The sequence below is a fragment of the Rhineura floridana genome, chromosome 12 (assembly GCF_030035675.1).
Source record: "Rhineura floridana isolate rRhiFlo1 chromosome 12, rRhiFlo1.hap2, whole genome shotgun sequence".
Lineage (NCBI taxonomy): Eukaryota > Metazoa > Chordata > Lepidosauria > Squamata > Rhineuridae > Rhineura > Rhineura floridana.
Genome location: NC_084491.1, coordinates 24,953,437 through 24,979,656, shown reverse-complemented (window position 1 = coordinate 24,979,656; position 26,220 = coordinate 24,953,437). Strand labels below are relative to the sequence as shown.

The following is a 26,220-nucleotide window of genomic DNA, read 5'->3' as shown; positions in this document are numbered from 1 at the left end:
ATGTGACACAATTCTCTTTATCAGAAAACTGAGGGAAGAATCAGAGCCCTAGGGCTAGTCTAGGCTTTCCCCACAGAAAACCTTCTTTAGCAGTGACCAGAATCTGGTTAAACAATAGATAAGCCAACAGCTACTTTAGAAGTTCAACATTTAAATTCAACTATTTGGTTATTTACTCCAACTAGGCCCCTCTGGGTGAGAACCATGACAATAGCGTCTGCACTATCCCAGGTGAGAGATGACGTGAGGTCCTTGCAGGGCCGGCGCCAGAGGGAGGCCAGATCGGGCCCTGGCCAAGGGCCCCTGTGGCCCAGAGGTGCCTCCTTAGGGTGGGAGGGTAGCACTTCCATTCTGCGCTGCAGATCACAGAAAGGGAGCTCCCAGGCCTCCCCCCATACAAACCGCAGGGCCATGACACCCATTCGCATGCCCTACCTACCCTTCCTGTTGTCTTGAATGCTGTGTATGCCTCTGAACACATGCCTGCCATCAACCAAGATGGCAGCCAAGGCTTCCCTAAAGAGCGTGTAGCATAGTGCGCATGCATGCCACCAACCAAGATGGTGGCAAGGGCATCAGCCCCATAGGGAAGCCCCCGCTGCTATCTTGGTTGATGGCAGCCGTGCACACATAGCATTCAAAACAACAGGAACGGTAGGTGGAGAGTGGGGGCAAGCGCCATAGGCCTGGGGCAGGCTAGTGCCCAAGGGCCCAGTCATGTCAGGTGCCAGCCCTGGGTCCTTGACTGTTGGGAGTCTCGGGTCCAAACAACCAGATATAGACGCATTGCTTGGAACATGGTGTTGTTTTGTATGTTACTATTCTACTTTTGTTTTAGAATTGTGTTCTCTACTGTTCGACTAAACAGCAGAAAGTTATTAAATTAGGTTGGCTTATGTGTAGTGTTTTGTACAATGTTGAACAGATTACTTTTTTTGTATTTACTTGTGGCTGGAAGAGGAACCTGGCTGCACCTTGCTTAGAATGTTTGGTGAGACAAGCTGGAGAGCAGAGGCATTGATTGGCGGGGGGGGGAATAACCTGAAGTGACAATACCTCTGGAGGTTGCCACTTCAGGGGTCACCATGAGGGTGAGGTGCTATCCTGAGACCTTGCATATGGCCCCCAGCCCAACTGAATGTATGTTGTTTGGTGGGAGAGTGTGGAAGGAAAGTTATTGGCTACCATGTGGGATGACAGCCCACATCAATGGTGGGCAGAAAGCCCCTCTGCACAAGTGGAGTGTCTTCACCATCCCAGGTAGGAGACAGGGTGGGGTCCTTGGATATTGAAGACTGAGTTTTGTAACTAACCTATTGGATACAGGTGCATGGTTTTGTATTCTATTCTTCCATTTCTGCATTGGTATAATTTTCCCTTCTGTTTAGGTTGTTAATTATGCTGGCTTATTTGTATTGTTTTATGTGATACTATATGAATTGGGGGGGTTCATTTCTTGTACTTATGATTATTTACAGTTGTTTCAAATGCGTTTTGAATTGTTATTGTTCATTTCATACGTTGCAAGTCACTTCAGGCACAAACTGCTGTGATCAGGTGGGCCCTTCCAGCTTCAGCTGGTGCACCAACTGCACCTGTTTCCTGGGAAGACAGTCAGTGTCACATATGGCTTAATTACATCAAGGTATACTGCCATCATGTGCTCTGTGGAGGCCAGAAACTTCAACTAGTGGAAAATGCTGTGGCTAGAGCTCTGACTAGAGTCAGCTATTTGGATCATGTATGTCTCCTGTTATACCAACCTCACAGGCTTCTGGTCAATCTTCAAGGCTAATTCAAAATGCTAGTCATCACCTTTAGAACCAAGATACAAGAACGACTGGTTCTTCTTGTATGAACCTTCCCACCTGTGTCACTGAGGAAGGGTCTTCGACACATTCAACCTCTGTTGGAAGTTCAGCTGGTGGATAAATTGGAGAGGTTGTTCTCTACGCTGGTGTCCAGAACCTGGAGCTCCCTATCCCGGGAGATCATTTGCTCCCCCTCCTTGATGACATTTTGATGCTACATAACAACTATTTTGTTTAAAATTAGTATATGACCTTCACTGAATTTTCAGGATCTGGTCTCCTGTTATCTGGCTGGTACTCTGGTTTAATGTTTTATCAGTTTTGGGTTATGTTTTTTATTATACTTAAAGTCAGCTTCCTTGAGCATCGTTGTATACAATGGGAAGGAGTTTAATGTGAGATCCAAAACTGTGATTTTTCCACACACAGTCTGAAGTGAGAAGGGACCATAAGTCAATGGTAGAGCACATGCTTTGCATGCAGAAGTTCCAGATTCAATCTTGGCATCTCCACGTTTATTTAAAAAAGTATCAGGTGCTAGGTAATGGAAAAGTTCTCTGCCTGAGACCCTGAAGAACTGTTGCCACTCAAGAGTGGACAACACTGGGCCAGATAAACAGTCTGTCCTGGTATAAGATAGATCCCTAAATGATACTGTCCATTCTACTATCTCTGTATTTTGCTGTCTCACTTTGTTTCACAGACCATGCCTTAGTTCCTTCCAAGCAACAGGATGTCAGACTCACAGCTGCTTAGTAGTAGTAGTAGTAGTAGTAGTAGTAGTAGTAGTAGTAGTAGTAGTAGTATTTTAATTTTTTACCCACCTTTCACCCTAATGTTCCAGAGCAGGTTACAATCAAATTAAAAACAAGTAAGAACAATTTAAAATCACAACATCACAAAAAAATATGTCATCCTCTGAGACACAGCCATGTGAAGGCTGGACTGTCAGCACATTGTTGAATATATCCACTGAAGTAACAACAATGCCCTGTGCTCACAAATCAACATGTTTCCTTAATGGCCCCTCCTCTTTAGAAAATATTAATAACTAAGCTTTGCCACATCATTTCCTTTCAGCAAAACATTCAGCATGGCTAATGCACCACAGCAGCCACTCACCTGGGCAGCTCTGCTGACTGTGTTTCTAAAGGAGCAGGCACAGCCACTGATGGCTCCACCGCTGCATTGGTATCTTCTACTTTCTCCTCTACCAACACAGGCTCCTGTGGTTCTGCAGCCTTTTCACCCTCTGATGCAGACTCATTCTCCACTGCTGCGTTGATCTCAACCTCCTCAGCTACAGCTGGCACCTTCTCTCCTGCAGCTGTTACGTCCTCCTCTTTTTTCTTCATTTTTTCCTGAAGTTCTTGCTCTCTTCTGTCATCATCTTTGCGGGCCAGATGTTCAAAGTTTTTGAATGCCTGAAAGTGATACAGCAATCAAGCAACAGCCCAACCATTAACCTATAGACACATCATAAAAGAACTGGTGAAACGGGCTTTTCAGGGGGATGACAATACTGTTCCTTGTACCAGACAGCTTCACTGAGGACCTTCAGAGACAAAGCCATTCATAGTACTAACAAAACAAGTGCTGAAGCTTTTAAAGGAGCATTGACCCATCATACTAATATCTTTGGAGGATGGAAAATTACACTGGAGAAAGAAAAAACTGTACGAAACAGAAGCTCCTAGGGAGATGCTGTAGGGCAGGAGTGGGATTCTCTCTCCTACTGGTCATAGGCCAAGTTTGACAGGTGGGTGTGGTTGCCCACCTGTCAATCACCCAACATCACAATGATGTCAGGTGACCTTTAACAACCCACACCGGTCTTGCAGAGTGCTTTGCAATGAGCTTCACAAGACATGACAATATTGTCAAGCACCCTGCAAAGAGCTCCGCAAGATAGCACTTTCAAAGGAACCTGAAAGCCTTGTCAAGCCCATTGCAAAGCACTATCTCACAAGACCCCAAAACCAGCTGATTTTTATCTGCTTTGCAAGACCCAAAAACCAGCTGATTGTTGCCCCTTGTGAAGCTCCTTGCAAAGTTCTCCACAAGACCGGGATGAGCCAACACTTGGTCTTGCAGAATGCTTTGCCTGCAAAGCCTCTTTCAGCTGAGCTAGGTACTTGCTCTGCACCTGAGACCATATATAACATCATCTGTAGGGTAGGTGGCATGGCTTGACCAAAATGGCCTTGTGGGGCAAATGGGGATGCCTGGAGGACCTAACTAGGCCCATAGGACAGAGGTCCTCCAGCCATGTTGTAAGACTTCCACAAAAATTCAAGTGTCTTCAAGATAACACAACAGTATTTTTTGTGTTTGTTGTAACAGACGTATGTAGTTACTCCTCCAAAAATTAAAAAAGTAATGACACATGTCTGCAACACCTGTTCTCACAACCATCACTTGCCTGGTCACTACAGGCAACAAGGAACTGCATTGAAGCAAAAGAGCAGGCTACGAGAAGAGGAATCAAGGACTCTTTTTCCAGCAGCCTACCTCATTTCTATACTGGGTGTACAGCAGGGCCCTTTACATGAAAAATAAAATGCATATTTTATGAGATTAACAAGGGCCAGCTAGAGTGCAACAAGGATGAGGGTGAGGCAGAATAAACCTGCAGCACTCCTCCTGTAGCAGTCTCACCTTCCTCTCTAATTGCTATGTGTTCATTCTCATTCCCCATCTAAATGAGATATTCAGCTAAAAACATCTCCACCCTTCTCATAACCACAACTATTTCATAAGCATCCTGGGTTCTTAATGTTGAATCTATTTTGCTGATACCCAGTTTTTATACAGCAGCTGACAAAAATAATTCAGTAGCCATCTAGAGCAGCCAACTGTTCCAAGAATAGAATGGAGGGACACAGAGGTCAAGTGGCAGTGGATATCAAGCTGAAGGCCAGGCTTCTGTCTAAGACAACATTATCAAAAGCATTAACAAGATACAAGGGATGAAGTGTGGGTAGAAACCATAGCCCAATATCAAATTGCAGCCTCTAGTGTCCAGTGAAAAAGCTAGTATCTGCTGCGTTTTCTCCAGATTATACACAAGAAAAGCTGGATTTTTTATGCAGCAAATCAAGCCGTGAAAACAGCTACATGATAGCAGCAAGAAGACATAAGGGAAGATCAATGTAGGAGACAAAGTTGGTTAATCCAAGACTTCTGCCCCACCCTCATCCACTGTTCACCAATATGGGCCTTTATTCCCTTTTAAAATCAAGCCGAGACAGAATGAGCGCCTTTCTAATTTAGGATTAGATACAAGACAAAATTTAATTTGATTATGCACCTACAATAAAGTAAAAGAGGACTTAACATAACTTTTCATCCAAAGTATCAAAAATAAAGTCCTTCATGTACTACATTAAAAAACACTGGAAATGGCTTTTCCCTAGTTTTGTTTTGTTTTCTCTTTGGAGCCAAAAATGAGCCAAAAATATGAGCACTACTGGAAATCTAGGGTGATATCCAATGATAGTCATGCTCAGAGTAGACCCACTGAAACCAAATAAATTAAGACCACTGATTTCAGGGATCTACTCCAAGTATGAGTTGTATATTACCCCTATAGCTTAAACAGCATGTAACATGTTTTTTAAAAATAAAAATAAGCTGCCCAAATGCATGCTGTTGTTATTATTATCTTCTCAGACACTTCCCCAACATAAAACGCTTTAACAATAGACTCTAAAAAACAACTGTCTCTTGCTTCACAGAAAAAGGTTGGATTTTTGTTAAGACACCTCTTAATTCAAATCTTGGTAATCATGTAAAGCCATATAGTTCCACCATCTTAGAGATAACAAAAGAGACCGATTCTTAACTGTTAATATTTTTTAAAAAATCAAAATCTCAAACTTATATTTTGGCTTCACTGTGATCTTGCAAAGGAATATTGGATCTCATTATAACACTGATTTGGCCACAGAAGTGTAAGATATCATGTGCATCAATACCAATACACACTGAGAAGAGAGAAAAGCACCCACATTCCTCAGAACAGTACAGTTAGTACAATTTAATATTAAGGTCAGTCTTATCTATGTTTACAGTGGTGGTGACAAAGGAAGTGTCTTTGCATTTCAGACACATACATTTAATTAACAAAGGCTGCAGTCCTATAACCGTTAACCTGGGAGTAAGGCCCACTGAACTCAGTGGGGCTTACTTCTAAGAAGACATACATAAGAACGCACCCAACTCTGTACTTGGACAGTGAATAAACCCAACAGGCCTGTGGGTGGAAGTAAGGATTGTATATCCAGGCAACTGACCACCATACTGCCTGAAGCTGAGCGAGTGAAGTGAGTTAAAGGATGAAAACAGCCACAATAATCTAATAAGAATTGGGATAGCAGATGGAGTGTGAATGCCATCATGAAACAAAGTGTCAGAGAGGGATGCAATTCTGTTTAGTTTTATATAAGCCACCTTGGGGATCCCTCTGGATCAAAAGGGAATATAGAAACCAAATAAATAGGCATATATATCTGCCATCTAAGGGTCACATTTAGGGATCTAAGGATGCATCAAAGTGGGCTCTAGCCCACAAGAATATGTTATGTCAGCATAAATATGTGTGTTTTGTCCATGGCACTTTAGAGACTGTTTCCAGAGTGTGCTGTAACAGATGAGGCCCAATCTGCACTAAACATTTAAAGCAGTATCATACCACTTCAAACAATCCTGCTTTTCCTCACAAAATCCTAGGAACTGTTGTTTGTTAAGAGTGCTGAGGGTTGTTAGGATACCCCCATTCAACTCACAGAGGTACAATTCTCAGAGTTCCCTGGGAAGAGGGACTGACTGTTAAACCACTCGGAAAACTGTAGCTCTGTGATTGATTGATTGATTGATTGATTAATTGATTGCATTTGTATACCGCCCCATAGCCGAAGCTCTCTGGGTGGTTTACAACAATTAAAAATATTAAAAACAAGTATACAAATTCAAAAACATATTTTTAATAAGCAATTTAAAAACATGCTAAAATGCCTGGGAGAAGAGGAAAGTCTTGACCTGGCACCGAAAAGATAACAGTGTTGGCGTCATCACTCTCAACAAGCTACAGTTCCCAGGATTCTTTGGGGGAAATTAGGCCTGTTTACAAAATGGCATGATACTGCTTTAAATGTATAGTGCAGATGGGGCCAGACTAACACAGCTACTCCCTTTGGAACGTGGTATATAGGTTAATCGCAGAGCTTGACAAAGTTACTTTTTTGAACTACAACTCCCATCAGCCCAATCCAGTGGCCATGTTGGCTGGGGCTGATGGGAGCTGTAGTTCAAAAAAGTAACTTTTCCAAGCTCTGGATGTTGAGCTAAGACAGGGAAGATCCCTGTTCAAACTCAAGCATGAGGCTCATTTTGGGCCAGTCACACAAACAGAATAAAAATGTAGAAAAACAAATATCTTAGCACAAGAAGATATTTCTTCTTCACATTTGTTATACAAGATTATGTATTATTGTGCTACCACCACATAGAATAATAAATATCTTTATAAACAACAGAGAGTCTTGTGGCACCTTAAAGACTGACAATAATGTATTATGGCATAAGGTTTCCTAGACTACAGCCACCCACGAAAGCATACGCCACCCTAAGTTTGTCAGTCTTTAAGGGGCCACAAGACTCTGTTGTTTTAGCTAACAAACACAGCTACCCTTCTGGAAACTTATACATAAATACATAATAGATCTGATTTTGAGAGATGAGTAGGTGAGACAAGCAAGAAGGGGGGGTGGATTTCTTGGGCAAGGGCAAGGGATCCAGTTCGGGCTCACCCTAAGCGTCATACTCTTCGCCACCCCTGGAGGGAAACCCAGCCGGTCCTCCGGCTGCAGCAGAAGACGATAGAAGTCGGTCTTTCGGTACAAGAAACCGAAGAGGATGTTTAGGAATTCCTGGACATTTCCCACATGCTGCAAGATGCCCAACAACGCCTGGTCATACATGTCCGTCATAGCGGCTGCACGCTCCATTAAGCCGGGCGAGAGAAGTCCCCGGGGCGACGCGAGAAAGGCCTGGTCACGCTCCGGGAAACGTGGCGAGTGACACGGCAAGGAGGCGAGGCGCAGAGAAGCGGTGCGGCCAGCCAACCCTCCACCTCTTGAGGCAACGAGGTTCTAGAAGCTCAGAGTTGGCCGCTGTCACGGCAACACTAACTCTACAGACAACCCGATTACGTGACCGAGCAAGCGCTTCCGGTCCGTCGCAAACCGTGTCCCTCTGCCATCTTCACGTTTCAGCGAGACTAAAACGTTCCCCTTGCAAATTATAGTGAGCTACCGTTTTAGTGATTTTTTAGACGAATTTCCGGATTGCGGAGTATAAGCTTAGACCAAGAGTGAGGGAAGCAAGTATCTCTCTGTGAGGTCGCAATCCTACACCCATTCACTTGGGATGAACCCCGTTGAACTCAGTGTGACTTAGACGTGTAGGATTGCGGCGTTTATTATTGTTAGATTGATGTGTTCAAACATTATAATCAGCAGTGTAGTGGCACATTCAGAAGTGCAGGGTCCCTTCTTGATAGTCACAATCACGCCTCCTTCTAAGATTATACAACCTTTTATGATTATAGAATAAACTGGCCCTGCTTGTGTACTGCTTTCTGCTTCTCCAGCACTGTTACCATTTGACTGTCCTCTCTTACTGTCAAGAGATACTGCTTGAATTACTGGATTCAGTGTCTGCACGTTTGTCTCCTGCTGTTACCAAACTTCTTGAGGATTAGATGGGATGCTACCATCATGATTCACTGTCTCTTCTGCAATTATAGAATTCTCACTCTCCAAAACTTGTTTTGGCTTTTTGAAGTAGGGACGAAGAAAGGCTCGCTTGCAATTGTCACTCTTTGGAACTCTTCTGAGTGGCTAACACACTCCCCTTTCATGCTGATTGGTTCCGAGGACGCTAGAGACATAGGGACTTTGCTGGGGCCTGATTCCCAAAAAAGAAAGGGGTCTAAGACACACACAAACCCAGGATCTCAGACCACTACACTCCTTACGGTGAGCAGGGGGTTGGACTTGATGGCCTTATAGGCCTTGATCTATGATTATTATTAATATGCATTCAAACCATTTTCACCGCCTTTTAGAATATGTGGCTGGCCTGTTTTCTCCATAAGGTGGTAAAGGGCTGCAACTTTTTTTAACACCCCCTCACTTAAAAAAAAAGCCTGCACATAGAAAGCTTGCATATTACGAAGAAAGATTCTACTTTTTCTGAGCACTTTACCTGCTGTGCTAATTTCCTATGTGCAAGGAGTGGTGTGTTTTTTAATGGGAGCCTTAAAAATGATATCATTCATCTGTAGGCTGAAGTGTTATGGTTCATACTACCTCTTATCATTCTACTATCACAGTCTATTGCATATCTAGACCAAGTCTTTGTCCTCATCCAAAGTATGTTTCTTTATATATTACATTTCGATTCCTCCCTTCCTCTAAAGAGCTCAGATCGGCTTTCAAAATCTCTCCTCTGCCCCCATTTTATCCTCACAACAGCCCTGTGAGTAGAATAGGTTGAGAGAGAGATTAGCCCAATATTTATTATTTTAATTATTTCTAAACCATACTTCCATCCAAACATGGATTTCAGAGTGTTATACATAAAAGAATCCCAATATCAATACAATGTTAAAACAAAAATAAAGCCAACATTATAACAATCTGAAAAACCCAAACCATTCAACCAAAACTATACTATACAGTAAATGTTAAACCATTAGATAAATAAAAACATTATGATCTGGCACTGGTTGACACCAGTCTTAGCTCCTTCTGGAGGGTATTCCAAGGCCAGGGCACCACCATGCAAAGGCCCTCTCCTTCATGCAGGGCTGAGGAATCTCCAGCCCACAGGCCAATCTTGCCAAGAGGTCCAATTTGCTCCACGCAGCCATTCCACTCTCCAAACCATGTCAATCAGCTGACATCACTTGGTGACATCTGCCAAGGGTCAGGGTTCAATTTTGCATTGGCTACACCCACTAGTTCTTCATGGGGAACTGGCACATGCAGCGAAAAGAGCCGGATTTAACCCCCTGCTCATCAGCTGATCTGTCCTGCTCAGACACCTACAGAGCGCAGGAATGAAGTCTCCTCTTACCAGGTGATGAACAGAGACTTCATCCCGCATGGTGCTGCTTTCCCAGTATGTTCTCTGCAGGGAATGTCCTGATGAAGCAGACCCTTGCAGACAGCAGGACTGAACTCTCATCAGCCAATCAGCAGAGAGTTTAGTCCTATGGGAGGTTGTGCTAATAAAACAGCCCCCTCCCCCTGTGGGTCAACTTTTGACAGTTGGGCAGGACCAACACCTATCAGTCACCTGACATCATGATGTCAGATGAGTCAAAGTGGGGTCACGGAATGGGGGAGGAGATAAAAGATCAGGACCGCTGGGCCAAAAAGGTTCCCCTCCCTCATGGAGGACATCATGGATGTATAATGCATCCTTCTTACCAACAGACCTCAAGAGAAGGACCTCATCTAAGCATCCTAATGCAGGGGCAGATGGGTATGAAAGAATCACCCAGATAACTTTACAGCTGAGTGGGGATTTGAAGCTGACGCTGTGTATACACCATGCATTTAAAGAGCATTCTTTCTCCCAAAGAATCCTGGGAACTGTAATTAAGGGCACTGGCAACTGTAGCTACGTGAGTAGTAATTACAGTTCCCAGGATTCTTTGGGAAAAATAATCCACTACTCTGGAACATGCCCCAGAATCTCCTGCAGTGTGCAAGGATTCTGTGCAAGGATTCTGTGGGAGATGCTCAAGGTTTCATTGATAAGCAAGTCAATGTAGAAAGGGTTCACTGGAGGTTGAGAGATTTAAAAGGACTGCTGTAAGGGTAACAGTACACTGCTTATTGTAAAAAAAAAAAATCAGGATGAGTACAGAAGATCTGAAGAGCTTGTAAGGACAGTGCCAGTGATCTGACTCATAGGTACCAAAGTGAATCTTTCTTCTCTCCATGCTGCTCTCTCTCAGCAAAAATCTCCACCGCAAAAGCTATTTACCATAGGAGGGAAGCTGCTGTTAGGGTTAATGGGGGAGCTGGAAGGACATTTCCATTAGGATTGTGGAGCAAGGATAGAGAATGAAGCACCCTTGCTGTGCACTACAGTCCCAGTCCTTGAAATGTACACAGACATGTTAGTGCAATCATCACCCATTTTAACATAATACATTTAACAGGTTGTATGAAAACTGAAAGAGGTGTGATTCTTTTCTGTTTTCTTTACAGCAGCAATCCTGTTGCACACTTGGGAATATGCCCCCCCCCGCATGGAACACAGTGGCAACAGTAGCACTGGAGGAGGATTTTGGGCTCATTTCCCCAATTTAACACCATCCCACCCACCCCGCTGCCAAATTGCTTGCAGTGGGAAGGATACCATTGTGTGTTTCAAGCAAGCCTGTATTTCTTATTATCCAGCAGGACTAATAGCAGCTAAGGGGATTTAGATTAGAAAAACAAGGGCAGGTTAACACCCCTTCCCCCAGCACCACTGCTTCAGTCAAAATCGGGAAGCCTCAGTAGGTGCATTATTATTTTTTTAAAATGTGAACCTCATCATGGATGAGTCTCGCCTGTTTGGGCCCTGAAGTTTATTATCTGTGATGATTTGTTTGTTTGTTTATAGAACTTTTTTTTAAATTCACTCTAGCCAAAAGGACTGCATCACTCTCTGTTGCATCCCTATCACTGAGATCTTCTGATGGGGCACTGTTAGTAGTTCCTCATCCCCCTGATGTTTGGCTGACCTCTACCAGGGACTGAGCCTTTAGTGTGACAGGCTGTGCCCTGTGGAATTCTCTACCAACAGAGGTTTGGCAGCTACCATCCTTTCTTTCTTTCAAGTGTCTCCTGAAAACTGAACTCTTTAAACAAGCCTTTTAATATGAATTTTCTTTTCCAACCAATGCAGTATTTATTAATGCTTTTATTATTGTTTTTAATTATGGTTTTATTGTTTTTTAATTCTGTCATGTTTTTGTAGTTTGTAATGCCGCCTTAATATACATTTCTGAAAAGTGAGGCTTACATTTAATTAATAACTAAATGGTCTCCCAGAGCAATTTACAGACTTCAGTAGTAAAACAGTCCCTGCCTGCAGGCTTGCAGTCTAAACGACATGACACCCAAGGAAAAAGGTGGTGGTGGGGAAGCAAATGCAGGTACCAGTTCTTACAACCAGCTGGGATATAAGATGCCGGGCACCTTGGATTGTATCCAATTGAGTTCTATTCAAAATAGACCCATTGCAACAAATGGACCTAAGTTAATAATGCCCATTAAAGACAATGGGTCTACTCTAGTCTGTGTATGAATTGGATACAACCTCTTATCTTTGATTACCACTTTGCTTGTTAATTGTGAACATTCCCTATTACTTATAGGTATAGATACTGGCCTAGTCATTCTGTAATTTTGCTATCCCTGTATCACAAAGCAGTCCAGACAGCACATCCTCATTTCAGATGCTGACCTCATGAACACTGCTAAGACACAGAAAGAAATTGTGGCAGATTAAAAGTGTTTTTTAGAGCCATGTTTATTGAACATGCCCTACTGCTACCAGTTACTAAGACTGACAAATACGCACTTTTAGGTTTTCTAGTCAAATGTGGGCTCCTCCAGAATCCTTTTTGTTTATTTTATTTTATTATTATTTGTGCTCATGATGTTATCAGGTCAGTCACATGCAATCCTGCTTTAAATACTGTTTGCACTTGCAAAAGGTGTGGGGAGGTCACACTGCTGCATTTCCAGTCAGTGTGTATCACGTAACTTCCTGTTGAAATCCTGTAATTTTTTTATACCACAAGTGTTCTGGTATATTTTTGTCCTGCTTTTCTTGTGCTCCAGCTCTTCCTGATAGGAATAACGTTGCAGCATTGGGGAAGCACTGCAGAACAAACTAAAGCAGAATAAATCCACCACTAATGCACTATTATTGCATCAAGGATATGTTGTGGAACACATCCATAATAAAACACCAGTCTGGAGGGGACCTCTGTCTCTTTTATAAACATTCCATTAACTTGATGGATTTCCCCAAGAGTAATCATAGGGTGGAGAAACAGATATCAGGACAAATGATATTTACAGGGCAATTAATTCATTCTTGTAGGCTGTGAAATAGAATAGCAAATTGACTTCCAGACAAAATGAATTATTGTTTCATTTAATTCACTCAATGTCCCCACAGTCTGAATTTTATTAGTTGTCACCAGTTTTTTCACTTGCTACTAACCTGCACTATATTTCAGAGAATAAATAGGGAGTGCTTATATCTTTAAGTTCACAATGATGCTAATCTCTCCAACTGTATTCCTCTTTAAAAGAGCCGGGAAAGGACAAGTTGGCTGTTAAAATGGACTATCTGGGACCAAGAGTTCTTTCTGCCCTCCAAAATGTATTTTTTGTTTTTTAACAAAATCACATCTAGGAAAGTTTTAGGTATCACATTTGGGCAAACTTCTCACATACTAGTATGAAAACATAGCATAATTATAAATAATGGGCTTTTGTGAAAATATGTGTCTTTTCACTAAATTTAAATTATCACATGGACACACAGAGAGTTGTATTCAACTACATTCTACTCAAAGCAGATCAATTAAAATTAATGAACCTAAGTGGGTCATGTCCATTAATGTCAGCGGGTCTACTCTGAGTAGGACTAGCCTTGAATATTACCGAGATAAAGGTATGTGTACAATGTTCTATGGCTGACTATTATGCTATTGTGAACAGATAAGATCTGTATTGTATATAGAGTATAAAAAGGCATGTTGGGACAGACTAAAGATTTATCTGGCTTAGCATTCTGCTGTTTGCAGTGACCAGCCACGCGAGTGGATTGTGAAGGCAATAGGCTGATATTCAGTGGCATGTTGCTTTTGAATATGGAGGTTCTAACAACCATCAAAGCTAGTAGCCATTGATTGTAGCTTCCATGAATATCTCTAATCCCCTTTTATAACTTTCTAAGGCAGCCTGCATCAGGCTGGTGACTTCCAGATGTTTTGGACTACAACTCCAGTCAGTCCAACTGGCTGGGACTGATGAAAGTTGTAGTTCAAAACATCTGGAGGGCAACAGATTGGCAAAGGCTGATCTATGGTTATGGCCATCACCACATACTTTGTCAGTGAGTTCCACAAATTGTATGTTATGTGTAGAAGTACTTCCTCTTGTTTGTCCCAAACCTATTGCCAATCAGTGTTGTTGGATAACCCTAAATTCTAGTATTATGATAGAAGGAAGGGAAAAAAACCCTCTCTATCCACTTTCTCCATACAGTATACAAATTTATAAACCTCTTATCAAGTACAGTGGTATTCAGAGCTGGTTTACCATTGCCTTCTTCTGAGGCATTCCGCTTACCATGAAAATCCTATTAAGTCAGAATCAACTTGAAGGCAGTCCATTTCCGTTTTCATCAAGTACAGAGTACTGGGAGTAGCAGGAGGCATTGCTTCTATGCATATACGATGCACATTGTCTTAGGTTTTATCTGTCTTACAGTTTGATCCAGAACACACTTGCTCAGTGGGACTTATTTCCTACCACAAAAGCTTAGGCAAAATCCACACACACATGTACAAACAAAAAAGCAAGGCTCCAATATAACACTTATTTTAAATTTGGTATAATCACACAGATGTCTAAACAAGACTGTAAACATGACCCTTCTTTTACCATCACAATATCCTTCAGGAGCTTTTCCTCTCTCACCAGGAAGGATCCCAGACATTTCTCACATTTGTTTTCCTCTTTTTTCAATCGCTTTTTACCTTCATATACTTTTTAATGTCTGAGCTTGCTCAGACATTACTTTGTTTCCTCTCAGTTGTGCCAGATGTTGAAATGGTTGCCTTTTCCCCATCCAGTATGGAACACTAACACTCTTCCCTGCCATAAGCCATCCTATCCACAATACAAAGGGCTAGTACAGACTTAATATTAATCTATAGTTTAGCATTGCAAGAACAAACCACAGTGAGTTGTGGGGCTTGTGTGCCCCCAGCTTCCCCTCTCCTCCTCTGGTGCAGCCATGAGTTCAGAAGCTTTTGTTTCCCTTTGATTAACTGCTGCTTGCCGTGTCATCTAAACCTGGACAACTATGGTTAGTCTTCACTATGGTTAGGGGAACAAGCCAACTCCAAACCATAGGTTGTGAAACTGGCTTGGTTTTGTTAACCCATAGTTAAGATTAACCACAGTTCGAGTTTCAGAATACATGCCAGGCTGGTTAATCTTCCTTTTCATGGCCACACCAGAGAGGAGAGGGAGTATACAAGCCTGGGACACGCTAGGCATGTTCTTGTAATGCTCACCCATGGCATAGTGCTACATCTGAATGCAACCGCTATGTCCTTGAGGCAGATCCACACCATACATTCATCAGGCACACATTTGAAGCACATGACTTCCAAAGAATTCTGGGAACTGTGGTTTTCCCTTCACAGAACTGCAAATTCCCAGCAACCTTAACAAACTACAGTTCCCATGATTCTATGGGGGACATTATGTGCTTTAAATGTTTGTTGGATGTGCTTTAAATATACGGTGCGGACAATAAACAAAGAATCAGATGAAAAAAAAAAGATTAATTTTGTCCCATGGAGAGGTGCAGTGGTCTTACAACACCCCCCCCCGCAAAAGGAGGCTCCTGATCTTTCTGTTCCTCATCACCATTTGAATCCTCTTCCAGAAATGCAGGGTGCAATGCACTGCAGTGTTTCAAGAGGAACTCCCTTATGATCAAATCTAAAGTACCATAATCCCAAAAGATCCTTAAAACCCACAGGGTTCCTCGTACCCATTGACAACTCCACTGAATCTGGTGGTCTCAGTTATGGAGCACAACGGTGTTCCTATCACAAATGGAGGGCGCATGCATGGGGATGCAGCATGGCTTGCTTCTGGGCTGTACACTGTAGCTGTCATTTCTGGTGCAGAAAAGGAATGACTTTCTCGTATCACCCTCCAACTGGTGAGAAATCTGCAATACCTGTGGAGAGGAAGAGGTAGTCACTTAAATGTTATCCATTTTATTTATGGTACGTACAATGCAATCCTATGTATGTTTATGCAGAAGAACATTCCATTGGCTGCAATGGGGGTTACTCTGAGGTCACTCTCCACGGCAGACATTAGGAAACTTTTTCAGCCAGTAATGGGGGTGGGTGGGCTAGAGGGAAAAGTGGGTGGAGTAATTAACATAAATGTTACCTCTATACAGTAGACTAGTTTCTACACACACACACACACCTCCCTCCCTCTCTATCCTCCATCCTGATAAGCAAAAGGCAACATCAGAGTTCAAGGACACATTCCAGCCAGGCAAAGACAAAGAGGATGTGAAGCAGGGCCTGGACCGTCCCTGGAACCAGAAAATTTTAACAATTATAGGCCGGTAGCTAATGTCCCATTCCTGGGCAAGGTCCTGGAACGAGTGGTTGCCAGCCATCTCCAGACACTCTTGGATGAAACTGATTATCTGGATCCATTCCAGTCAGGCTTTAGACCCGGTTTTGGCACGGAGACGGCCTTGGTCGCCCTGTACGATGACCTTTGTTGGGAGACAGACAGGGGGAGTGTGACCCTGCTGATCCTCCTTGACCTCTCAGCGGCTTTTGATACCATCGACCATGGTATCCTTCTGGGGCGGCTCACTGATCTGAGAGTAGGCGGTACTGCTTGGCAGTGGTTCTGCTCCTATTTGGCAGCCGTCTCCAGAGGGTAGTGCTTGGGGAGCATTGCTCGGCACCCTGGGACTTCCAGTATGGAGTTCTGCAGGGGTCAGTTCTGTCCCCCATGCTTTTTAATATCTATATGAAGCCGCTGGGTACAGTCATCAGGAGCTTTGGAGTGCGTTGCCATCAGTATGCTAATGACACGCAGCTCTATTTCTCCTTTTCATCTTTTTCAGGTGAGTCTGTCGACGTGCTGAACCGATGCCTGGCTGCGACACTGGACTGGATGAGAGCTAACAAACTGAGGCTTAATCCAGACAAGACTGAGATGCTGTTGGTGGGTGGTTCTCCTGACCGGATGGTGGATGTTCAACCGGTTCTGGATGGGGTTGGACTCCCCTGAAAGAGCAGGTTCGTAGCTTGGGAGTCCTTTTAGAACCATCCCTATCACTTGAGGCTCAGGTAGCCTCAGTGGCACGGAATGCTTTTTACCAACTTCGGCTGGTGGCCCAGCTACGCCCCATCTGGACAGAGAGAACCTCACTTCAGTAGTTCATGCCCTGGTAACCTCTAAACTAGATTACTGCAATGCGCTCTATGTGGGGCTGCCTTTGAAGACGGTTCGGAAACTGCAGTTCGTACAGAATGCAGCGGCCAGACTGTTAACGGGGACCAGACGGTCCGAACATATCACATCGATTCTGGTCCGCTTGCGTTGGCTGCCTATATGTTTCCGGGCCCGGTTCAAAGTGCTGGTTTTAACCTACAAAGCCTTACACGGCACAGGACCACAATACCTGATGGAACGCCTCCCCCGATATGAACCTACCCGTACACTACGCTCAAGATTGAAGACCCTCCTCCGAGTGCCTACTCATAGGGAAGCTCGGAGGGTGGCAACAAGAAGAAGGGCCTTTTCAGTGGTGGCCCCTGACCTATGGAACAATCTCCCTGAGGAGATACGCCTGGCGCCAACGCTTTTATCTTTCCGGCGCCAGGTTAAAACTTTCCTCTTCACCCAGGCATTTTAATATGTTTTAGCATGTGTTGGAATTGTTTTATCTTTTAAAAAATCTTAAATCTTTTAATGTGTTTTAAATTGTTAATATGTGTTTATTGTATTTTGATGTTGGTCTTGTGCACCGCCCAGAGAGCTTCGACTATAGGGCGGTATATAAGTTTAATAAATAAATAAATAATTGTGCATGGGGCTGTCATCAGTTTGGCTGATGCCTCAATTATTATTTTTTTCTGGCTGAGCACTGTGAGCAACACCAAGGGTTGGATCTACCCTTTGAATTTCCCATGGTGCCCCTAGCCTAACATCTCTCAACGCAGAGGCAAAACTGGGCAAAGTCAGATGCAAAAATGAGTAGAGCAACCAATGTGAATCTTATCTCTGTATAGCAGACTACATACCAGCCACAGAAAAATCTTAAGTTTCTACCCCCACCCACATCTCTTCATCCTCCATTCAAGCAAGCAAGAGGCTTTACCACAGTTCACGGGCATATTCCAGCCAGGCAAAAGGACTAGAGGAGTGTAGAGCAGGACTGGTGAGGGGTGTGGCCTTGGGAGAGGAGGTGTGGCCTGTGGAGAGTCTCATAGTCTGAATAAAGTAGCTGGGAGGGCTGCATTTGCTCCCCAGGCCTGAGGTTTCTGAGCCATTCTCCAAGGTACTGTGGGGTACCCTGGCCTTTGACATCTGAGATGTATATTTTTAGGGCTCACTCTATTTTTGTGAGAGAGCCAATGTGGTGTAGTGGTTAGAGTGTTGGACTATGACCTGGGAGACCAGGGTTTGAATTCCCACACAGCCATGAAGCTCACTGGATGAGCTTGGGCCAGTCACTGCCTCTCAGCCTCAGAGGAAGGCAATGGTAAACTACCTCTGAATACCATTTACCATGAAAACCCTCTTCATAGGGTCGCCATAAGTCAGGATCGACTTGAAGGCAGTCTTCATTTTTCTACTGTTGTGATTGGCATTTACTTTAAACTGTTTTCATTGTGGTGTTTGAAATTGTTGTGTCCCAAGGGGGAAATAATAATAATAATAATAATAATAATAATAATAATAATAATAATAATAATAATAGGATGGCTACAGCCAGCTACCTGGATGCGATCATGCTGACGTTCCAGGAAGGTTCAAACTCAGTTGCCATTTTTAATTTGACTGTTAGAAACAATGGGTTATGTAACCAATTAAGTTTTACTCAGAGTAGACTCACTGGAATTAATGAACCTAACTCAGTCATGTCCATTAACTTCAGTGGGTCTACTTTGAATAGGACTAGTCTTGGATATGTCTGAAATGTTGGGCGATTATAAGCTTACGGCATCCCTCTCATGATAGGAGATCCCCTGCGCTGAATCACTCTCTTCCCCCCACCCTCACCACAACCGCTCCTTTTCTTTGTCTCCCACCTGGACTGGGCCATCCTCTCACGGAAGAACTCAGTGCAGAAAATAACAAGGATGGGGCTGACACAGCTGTGGGCATAGCTGAGGCAAATAGTAGTCTGGTACAGGTAGAAGAAGGTAGCAGAGGGTGTTGCTGTTAGGTTGACCAACTGCAGCACATGATACGGAGTCCAGCAGACAAAAAAGGCAGCAATGATGGTGAGCGCCATACGGGTCACCTTCCTGCTGCGGGTAGATGCCTTCCGATGAACACGGCGCATGGCATGGAACAAGTGGTGCAGAGTCAAAGAATACAGCACAGTAATCACTAGCAACGGCAGCAGGAAAGCCACAAGCGACTGATACAGGGTGTACCAGTATATGCTGTAGGGACCTGGTAAGTCGATGAGGCAAATCTCAGTCTTGTTGTCCCAGTGCACCCGAGCATAAAGCATAGCAGGCGTGGCCAGAATGAAGCTTCCTGCCCATACACTGGCGTTGATCAGAGCAGTGCAGCGCAGGGTCCGTTTCTGGCCAATAGTGGATGAGTACACCACTGCCACATATCTGGTCAGAGAGAAACGAGATGCATTAGAGCACTGTTGTTCAACCTTGGATCCCCAGATGTTGTCAGACTACAACTCCCATCAACTCCAGCCAGCTTAGCCAATGGCCAAGGATGATGGGAGTTATGGTCCAACAACTGGCTGTCCATTAGCTACCGGGCTAAGGTTCTGGTTTTGGTGTACAAAGCCCTATACAGCTTGGGACCGGGATACCTGAAAGATTGTCTTATCCCTTATACAGTATACCCAGTCAATCATGACACTGTACAGGTGAGGGCCTCCTGCAGATACCATCTTATCAGGCGCTCCATTCCACACAACGTAGGAAGTGGATCTTTAGTGTAGTGGCACCTACCCTTTGGAATTCCCTTCCCTTAAATATTAGGCAGGCACCATCTCTGTTATCTTTCCAGTGCCTACTGAAGACCTTCCTCTTTCAACAACCCTTTTAAGTAGAGACCTTATCCCAGTCTGTGTTGGAATTGCTTTTTAAGATCTTTTTAAAGCTTTTAAAAAATGATGTTTTTAAAGATGTTTTGTTTTAATATGCTTTGTTACATTTTAAAATACTGTTTTTATTATATTTTAGAGTGTTTTTAGTGTTTGCCACCCTGGGTTCCTATTGGGAGCAGGGGCAGGATATACATTTAATTAATAAATAAAAATAATAAATAATAAAATAAACATTTGGGGACCCAAGGTTGAAGAACAGTGCATTAGAGTCGGGGACATATGAGGCACTGACACAGCATATCCCACAAGCAGCAATTACCCACAGTAAACTTATATAGCGAACACAGGCTCTTGCTAGGGCCATCATTTGAAATAGAAAAACCAGAAAGGGGTGGGGGACAGAGGTGCTTTTGAAGCCTTTCCACACATGCCATTTTTCCACTGAAAATCCTCAATTTCTTGGTTTTTTTAAAAATGTTCTAGCAAGTACACCATTCCATTCAGGTGGCTTAGAGGAAAAACCACCATCCAAAATCAAAACAATAATAAAATAAAATATGTGTGCAGAATAAAAAACAGTACAAACCATGAAGGTTTATCCCAGTGTCTGAAACTGGAATTCTGTACTGAAGATCTGCCCACTGAGGGGCTACTATTGCAGAGATGAGGAACCTAGTGCCCTCCAGATGTTGTTGGACAACAATGGCCATTAATCCCTGACCAATTGCCATGCTGGTGGCTGGGATTGATGGGAGCTGGAGTCCAACAATTTCTGGAGAGCCACAGATTCCCCATCATGGGCTTTAGGATTCAGTAGAAGTCCTGCCTACACCAGCAGAACACCAGATATGCTACCAACATGACAGATACATCAGCAGACATGGTGCAGGAAATTTCCTTCCCACTGACTTCACAGGGAGCTGCCTTATACTGAGTCAGACCATTGGTCCATCTAGCTCAGTATTGCCTGCACTGGCTGGTAGCTGCTGTCCAGGATTTCAGGCAGGGGACCTTCCTAGCCCTACCTGGAGATGCCAGGGATTGAAAGTGGGACTTTCTGCATGCAAAGCACATGCTCTGAGCTACGGGCTTCCCCCCAAATTCCATGTATTATGTTATGCTGCCTTCAGACACTTCTGGCTCCAGCAAGACTCCACACTAAATTACTGTGTTATTGTAGGATGCTGCCTTAAACCAGGTCAATACAGAATCTTGCAAGATTCCACGCTAAATTACTGTACTACTAAAGAAATTCCATTATACCCCAATATGCATTTCCATGGTAGCAGGCATGTCTCCTATCCAGTGGCGTGCCTAGCATATTTGACACCTGGAGCAGATCATTTTCTAAGCCCCAGTCCTGCTTGCCGGCCTCCCATAGGCATCAAGTGGCCACTCTGACACTTGCCTAGATGGGCCTTTGGCCTGACCCAGCACCACTGGCTAGCCCCAGTTCTTCAGGGTTTCAGACAGGAGTCCGTCATAAGCCTGCTTGGGGTTGCTGGGAAGTAGACCTGGGCCCCTTTGCTTGCCAAGCACGAGTGCGCTCTCCCACTGAACCACAACATCTCTGAGAAGTTTCACCGAGCCAGCATGGACCATTTATTCCAGAACACCCCTGCCCAGAGAGCACCCAGATGCTCCTGTCACAGGCAACATGCCCCCTGCTTATGCTGATGTTTACTATGGACATGCTTTATAATGCCTGGCTTGGCTGGAGTTAAAGTATGTCAGCTGCAAGCACTGATGTGACACAGGGCTGGTGATGATTGTAATGAGAAACAAAGAGGCACAGGGGAGAGGGCAAAAGATCATGCAGGCCCTGACACTTGGGCTGTGAACACACTAGTCGCTAGAACAAAGTGTTTCCATTAGCCACACCTGAAGGGGGAACCGGTTGATCTGTGGATCAGTTGCGAAATCTCCTTAAAGCTGATTTTTTTAAAAAAAATGCACTCAAGCTGCTACCACCAGGTTTTACAGTAGAAAGGGGTCAGGGTTGACTCGCATCATATGCCCCTGATTTCAGCAGAGAGAGGTGGAGACGCACTGGAACAGGCAAAGAGACAGAAACAAGAGATGCAGCTGGACTGAGGATAGAAACACACTCACTGTTCTGCTGGTTCCAGTGTGTCTCCACCTCTCTCTTCTGAAAATGGGGGTGCATGACGGTAGTCAAACCCTGTCCCTGGGAGCTGCTTGAGTGAATTTTTTTAAAATTCAGCTTCACAGAGATTTCACAAGTGATTGGTGGTTCAACCCATTCCTCCTCCAGGTGTGGCTAATGGAAACACTTTCAACAGGCAACTAGTGTGTTTACTTCTTGGGAGAATAACGAGGACCACTTAAATGGACAAGGGCTGTAGCTCTGTTTCACATGTGGATGAAGGTTACAGGTTCCGTCCTTGACTCATCGGGGCCATGGCACATCAGGAAGGAGGGTTAACTCTATCCATGTCATTTTTTCCAACGCCATTGCAAACTGTTGCTATTGAAGGGTCTGTTTGCAACAATTAATATATTGGAGGCAAATAATGCATGTGTGTGTATGTGTGTGGAGGGGGAGTGATTTTCAACAGGAAAACATTGCTGGATCAGGGCCCCATAGCTGCTTTTACTAAAAAAAACTGTCTAGTTGTAAACATGTTGGATTACAACTTAGGATGCTGCCTTAAACCAGGTCAAACTTTTGTCCATCTCGCCTATTGCCCCTTAAATCCCTGTCCAATCAATGAGCTCTTCAGGAGAGTCACCACTAATCATTCACTGTGGTTTGGATGCAAGATTCATCCCTGTGGAAGGTTACAGATTGAGTCCTTGACTCATTGGGGCCATGGCACATCAGGCCATTCTCCAAGTCATTTTTTCCAACATCATTGCCAAACTGTTACTACCGAAGGGTCTGTTTGCAACAATTAGTATCTTTGGGAACCATGCATTGAGTATTGTAGGCCCACTTTTATTAAATTCACTTCCAGTGGAGGTCAGACAGGCCACCTCTCTGTTGAATTTCAGGCACCTACTGAAGACTTTATTACTCCAGCAGGCTTTTAAATTCAATTTGTATTTTATTGTTTTAACCCTTTTTTAGTTTCATTGTTATTTTTTTTAAAAAGTATTTATATACTGCCCTCTAGTAAAACATAAGGGTGGTGTACAGCAAGTACTATAAAAACATTTAAAAGCAATACACAAGAACTGTTAAAATGACTGACTATTCAAAAACACTTTAAACAGCTGCATAGGCCTGTAGACACAAAAAAAAAGTCTTCAAGAGATGTCTGAAAGTCAGGATATCAGCTGAATCTCTGGGGCCAGCAACACTAAGTGCCCAACTTCTGGTTGAGGCCAGTCAGGCCTCTCTACCATGGGAGACAACAAGCCAACTAACAGTGCTCCTCCAGACAGTGCCGGATTTAGGCATAAGCTAAACAAGCTACAGCTTAGGGCCTCACAATCCTCAGGGACCTCAAAGAAATTCAGAATTTTTTTTGGGGGGGGGGCTTTTAAAATTTTATGTGTACTGAATATATATATATATATATATATATATATATATATATAACAAAGGGCCTCCAAGCTTTATATAGCTTAGGGCCTCACCAAGTCTAAATCCGGCACTGCCTCCAGATGATTTCAGTGATCAGGCTGGGATATAAGGGCTCAGGCAGTCCTCAAGGTATCCTGGACTCAAGTTGTTCAGTGCTCTGTATATCAATGCAGGAGCCTTGAACCTATGGGCAGCCAGTGCAGACGTTTTAGCAGAGGTGTTACATCCTATTGGCTGTCTGCCCCCATCAGCAGTCTAGTCCAGTCACTGTATTCTGCACTAGCTAGAGCTTCCAGACCAGGCCTAAGGGCAGGGTTGCCCTTGACCAGGGTTGACCAGGCCAGGGCTGTGCTGGCTGGGGTTGAGGGAGCTGTAGTCCAAAATATCTGGAGAGCACTAAATTGCTGAAGGCTGACCTATGGCCAATCCTGGAGATGTCAGGAATTGAACCTGGACCTTTTGCATGCAAAGCAAGTTATCTGCCACTGAGAGAAAGTCCTTCCCTTTTGAGTCCCTCCTGAATGAGGACCCCACCCTTTTTCTCCTCCTCTACCCCAGCCCCTACCTGTCTACGCAGAGCAGAGTGACAATGGCCACACTACAGAACTGGTTGTTGAGGTCGATGGTGGTTGCTGCCCAACACAGAAAATCTCCAAAAACCCAGCCTCGCTCCTGAAGAAGTTGGTGGATGACAAAGGGCATGCCGAGCAGGAAGAGTAAATCAGCTACAGCCAGGTTCAGAATGTAGATATCTGACACTATCTTCTGCTTGCATCCCAGCACGACGCAGATCACCAGCCCGTTGGCCAGGACACCGGAGGCACAGATAAGGGCATAGATGATGGGTAGCACAAAGGAAATGGCTGGTCCTGGGAAGCTGCCGCCATCAGCCTGAGCGTGCTCAGAGCACCCCAGTTCCAGTTCACAGTCCTTTTGAGACTGGTTTAGTGTCCACGGATTAGGAAGACCAGGTGATACATTGAGTCCAAGAGAGAAGTCACAGACTCTGTCCAGCAAAAGTGCCATGATGGGCCCTGGGCAAGGGGTGGAGCTGCCCTGGTAAGCCAAGGAAACTCCAACATGGCCATTCAAATTAGCACATGGGAGTAAGAAGGCATCTGTGCCAGAGATGAACACCACCGCTATGTCCCAAATCTTACACTGAAACAGTGCCAGCCTCTTTCCTCAGCTCTATGATTTGGTGCCAGTGCATACAGAGAGGTACAGTGGATACAAAAAAGATGCTGCCCAACTTCTGGCAGGAGAGTAGAACATGTATCAAAACCAAGATGTGCTCAGTAACTAGGTTCTACGGTACAGAGTTCTTCTTGTCTCGGATACTATGCTGTCCATCCTGTACTGAATCAGTTTCTAGAACGCTCCAAAGAAAGAATGTTCCAGTTGCCTCTGGGATATCCTAACATTAAAACAAAAACAACAAAATAGCAAAGTCAACCAGAAACTGTCCATGTATTAAGGAGGTAAGATAAGTGGCTATACTACCCACACAACTCCACAAATTCAGCTAATCAACTTCCTAGTTCCTTAGCACAGTGTAGACCAGGGATGGAAAACCCATGCGACTGCCCAGATGCCATTGAACTACAGCTCTCATCATCCCTGACCATTGGCCATGTCAGCTGGGCCTAATGGGAGCTGGAGTCCAATAACACCTGAACATAAGCCCTGCTGGATCAGCCCAAAGGCCCACCTAGTCCAGCATCCTCTTCTCACTGTGGCCAACACGATGCCTATAGGAAGCCCACAAGCAGGACCTGAGCCCAAGAGCACTTTCCCCACTTGCGATTCCCAGCAAGTGCTTTTGCAAATGGTATTGCCTGCAGACTCCTACCTCCACTGCTGAACATAACCATAATGGCCAGTAGCCACTGATAGGTTTACTCACCATGAAAGTGGAGGGCCACAGGCATCCCTGGTCTAGATGCTGTTCAACAGATGATTGTCAAGAAAGATTTCCTATCTAATGTGTTCCGCACTCAGTGGCCAGAAATGTGGCCCCCATTCTCCAGAATCCAGTAGAGAGTCCCTCCTTGGTTATGGGCTACAACTAAAATAGCTTCAGGGGGCTAGCTGGAACAACTCTTCCATGCTATCCCAGTTAAGGATGACGGTGGAAGACTCCTTCAACCTGAAATCTCAATTACACCGCCCCACAAAAGTCCCGCAATGGTGGAATTGGGGGGAATCACTTGGACAGAATATGATGACTGCTCCCACCTAGTAGCGTAATGGCTAACTCAGAAGTGCAGAGTCCCTTCATGATAGTCACGCCATGCCCCCTCACTGCCACGCTTCTTTTCCACTTTCCCTTGTCTCCCTAGCTCTCCATGTCCACTCTCCACTACAACAGACATCCCTAGGAGCCAATCAGCATGAAAGGAGCGGCTGTGTATTAGCTACTGAGAAGAGTCATCTCAGTGGCTGATTCACCCCTGTTCCCTCAGATTGGCTCCAATCAGCACAATGATTCCTCTCAGTGACTAACATGACCCCCTTTCATTATGATTGGCTCATACATGAGGACCCTACTCCCCCAAATGTATGAGGTTTACAACCCCTCACAACCCTGGATAACTACACCCTTGCTCCCACCCCGACATAGGTGCTGGCCCTAGTGCTCTGCCTAGTGGCCTTTCATATAGGCACATTACTCACACCCCT

The 26,220-nt window shown here is 44.2% G+C and overlaps 2 protein-coding genes across 2 annotated transcripts in view; both read right to left on the bottom strand.

The window, feature by feature from the left end:
* The window catches only part of NUDCD3 (NudC domain containing 3), a 65,196-nt gene extending 57,122 nt beyond the window's left edge, over positions 1-8,074 (bottom strand). The window contains exons 1-2 of the mRNA XM_061592724.1: positions 7,622-8,074; positions 2,934-3,235 (exon numbers count right to left, since the gene is read on the bottom strand). Coding sequence (XP_061448708.1) covers positions 2,934-3,235; positions 7,622-7,819 — 500 coding nt within the window. The 5' untranslated portion in view covers positions 7,820-8,074. The remainder of the gene's footprint in view (positions 1-2,933; positions 3,236-7,621) is intronic.
* Positions 8,075-15,649: 7,575 nt separating this feature from the next.
* LOC133368698 (melanin-concentrating hormone receptor 1-like) lies at positions 15,650-24,663 on the bottom strand. The gene is made up of 3 exons (XM_061593236.1): positions 24,104-24,663; positions 18,994-19,536; positions 15,650-15,878 (listed from the first exon to the last, which is right to left on the bottom strand). The coding sequence occupies exons 1-3, from the start codon at positions 24,562-24,564 to the stop codon at positions 15,662-15,664; spliced, it is 1,221 nt and encodes a 406-aa protein (XP_061449220.1). The 5' UTR covers positions 24,565-24,663; the 3' UTR covers positions 15,650-15,661.
* Between the last annotated feature and the right edge of the window lie 1,557 nt (positions 24,664-26,220).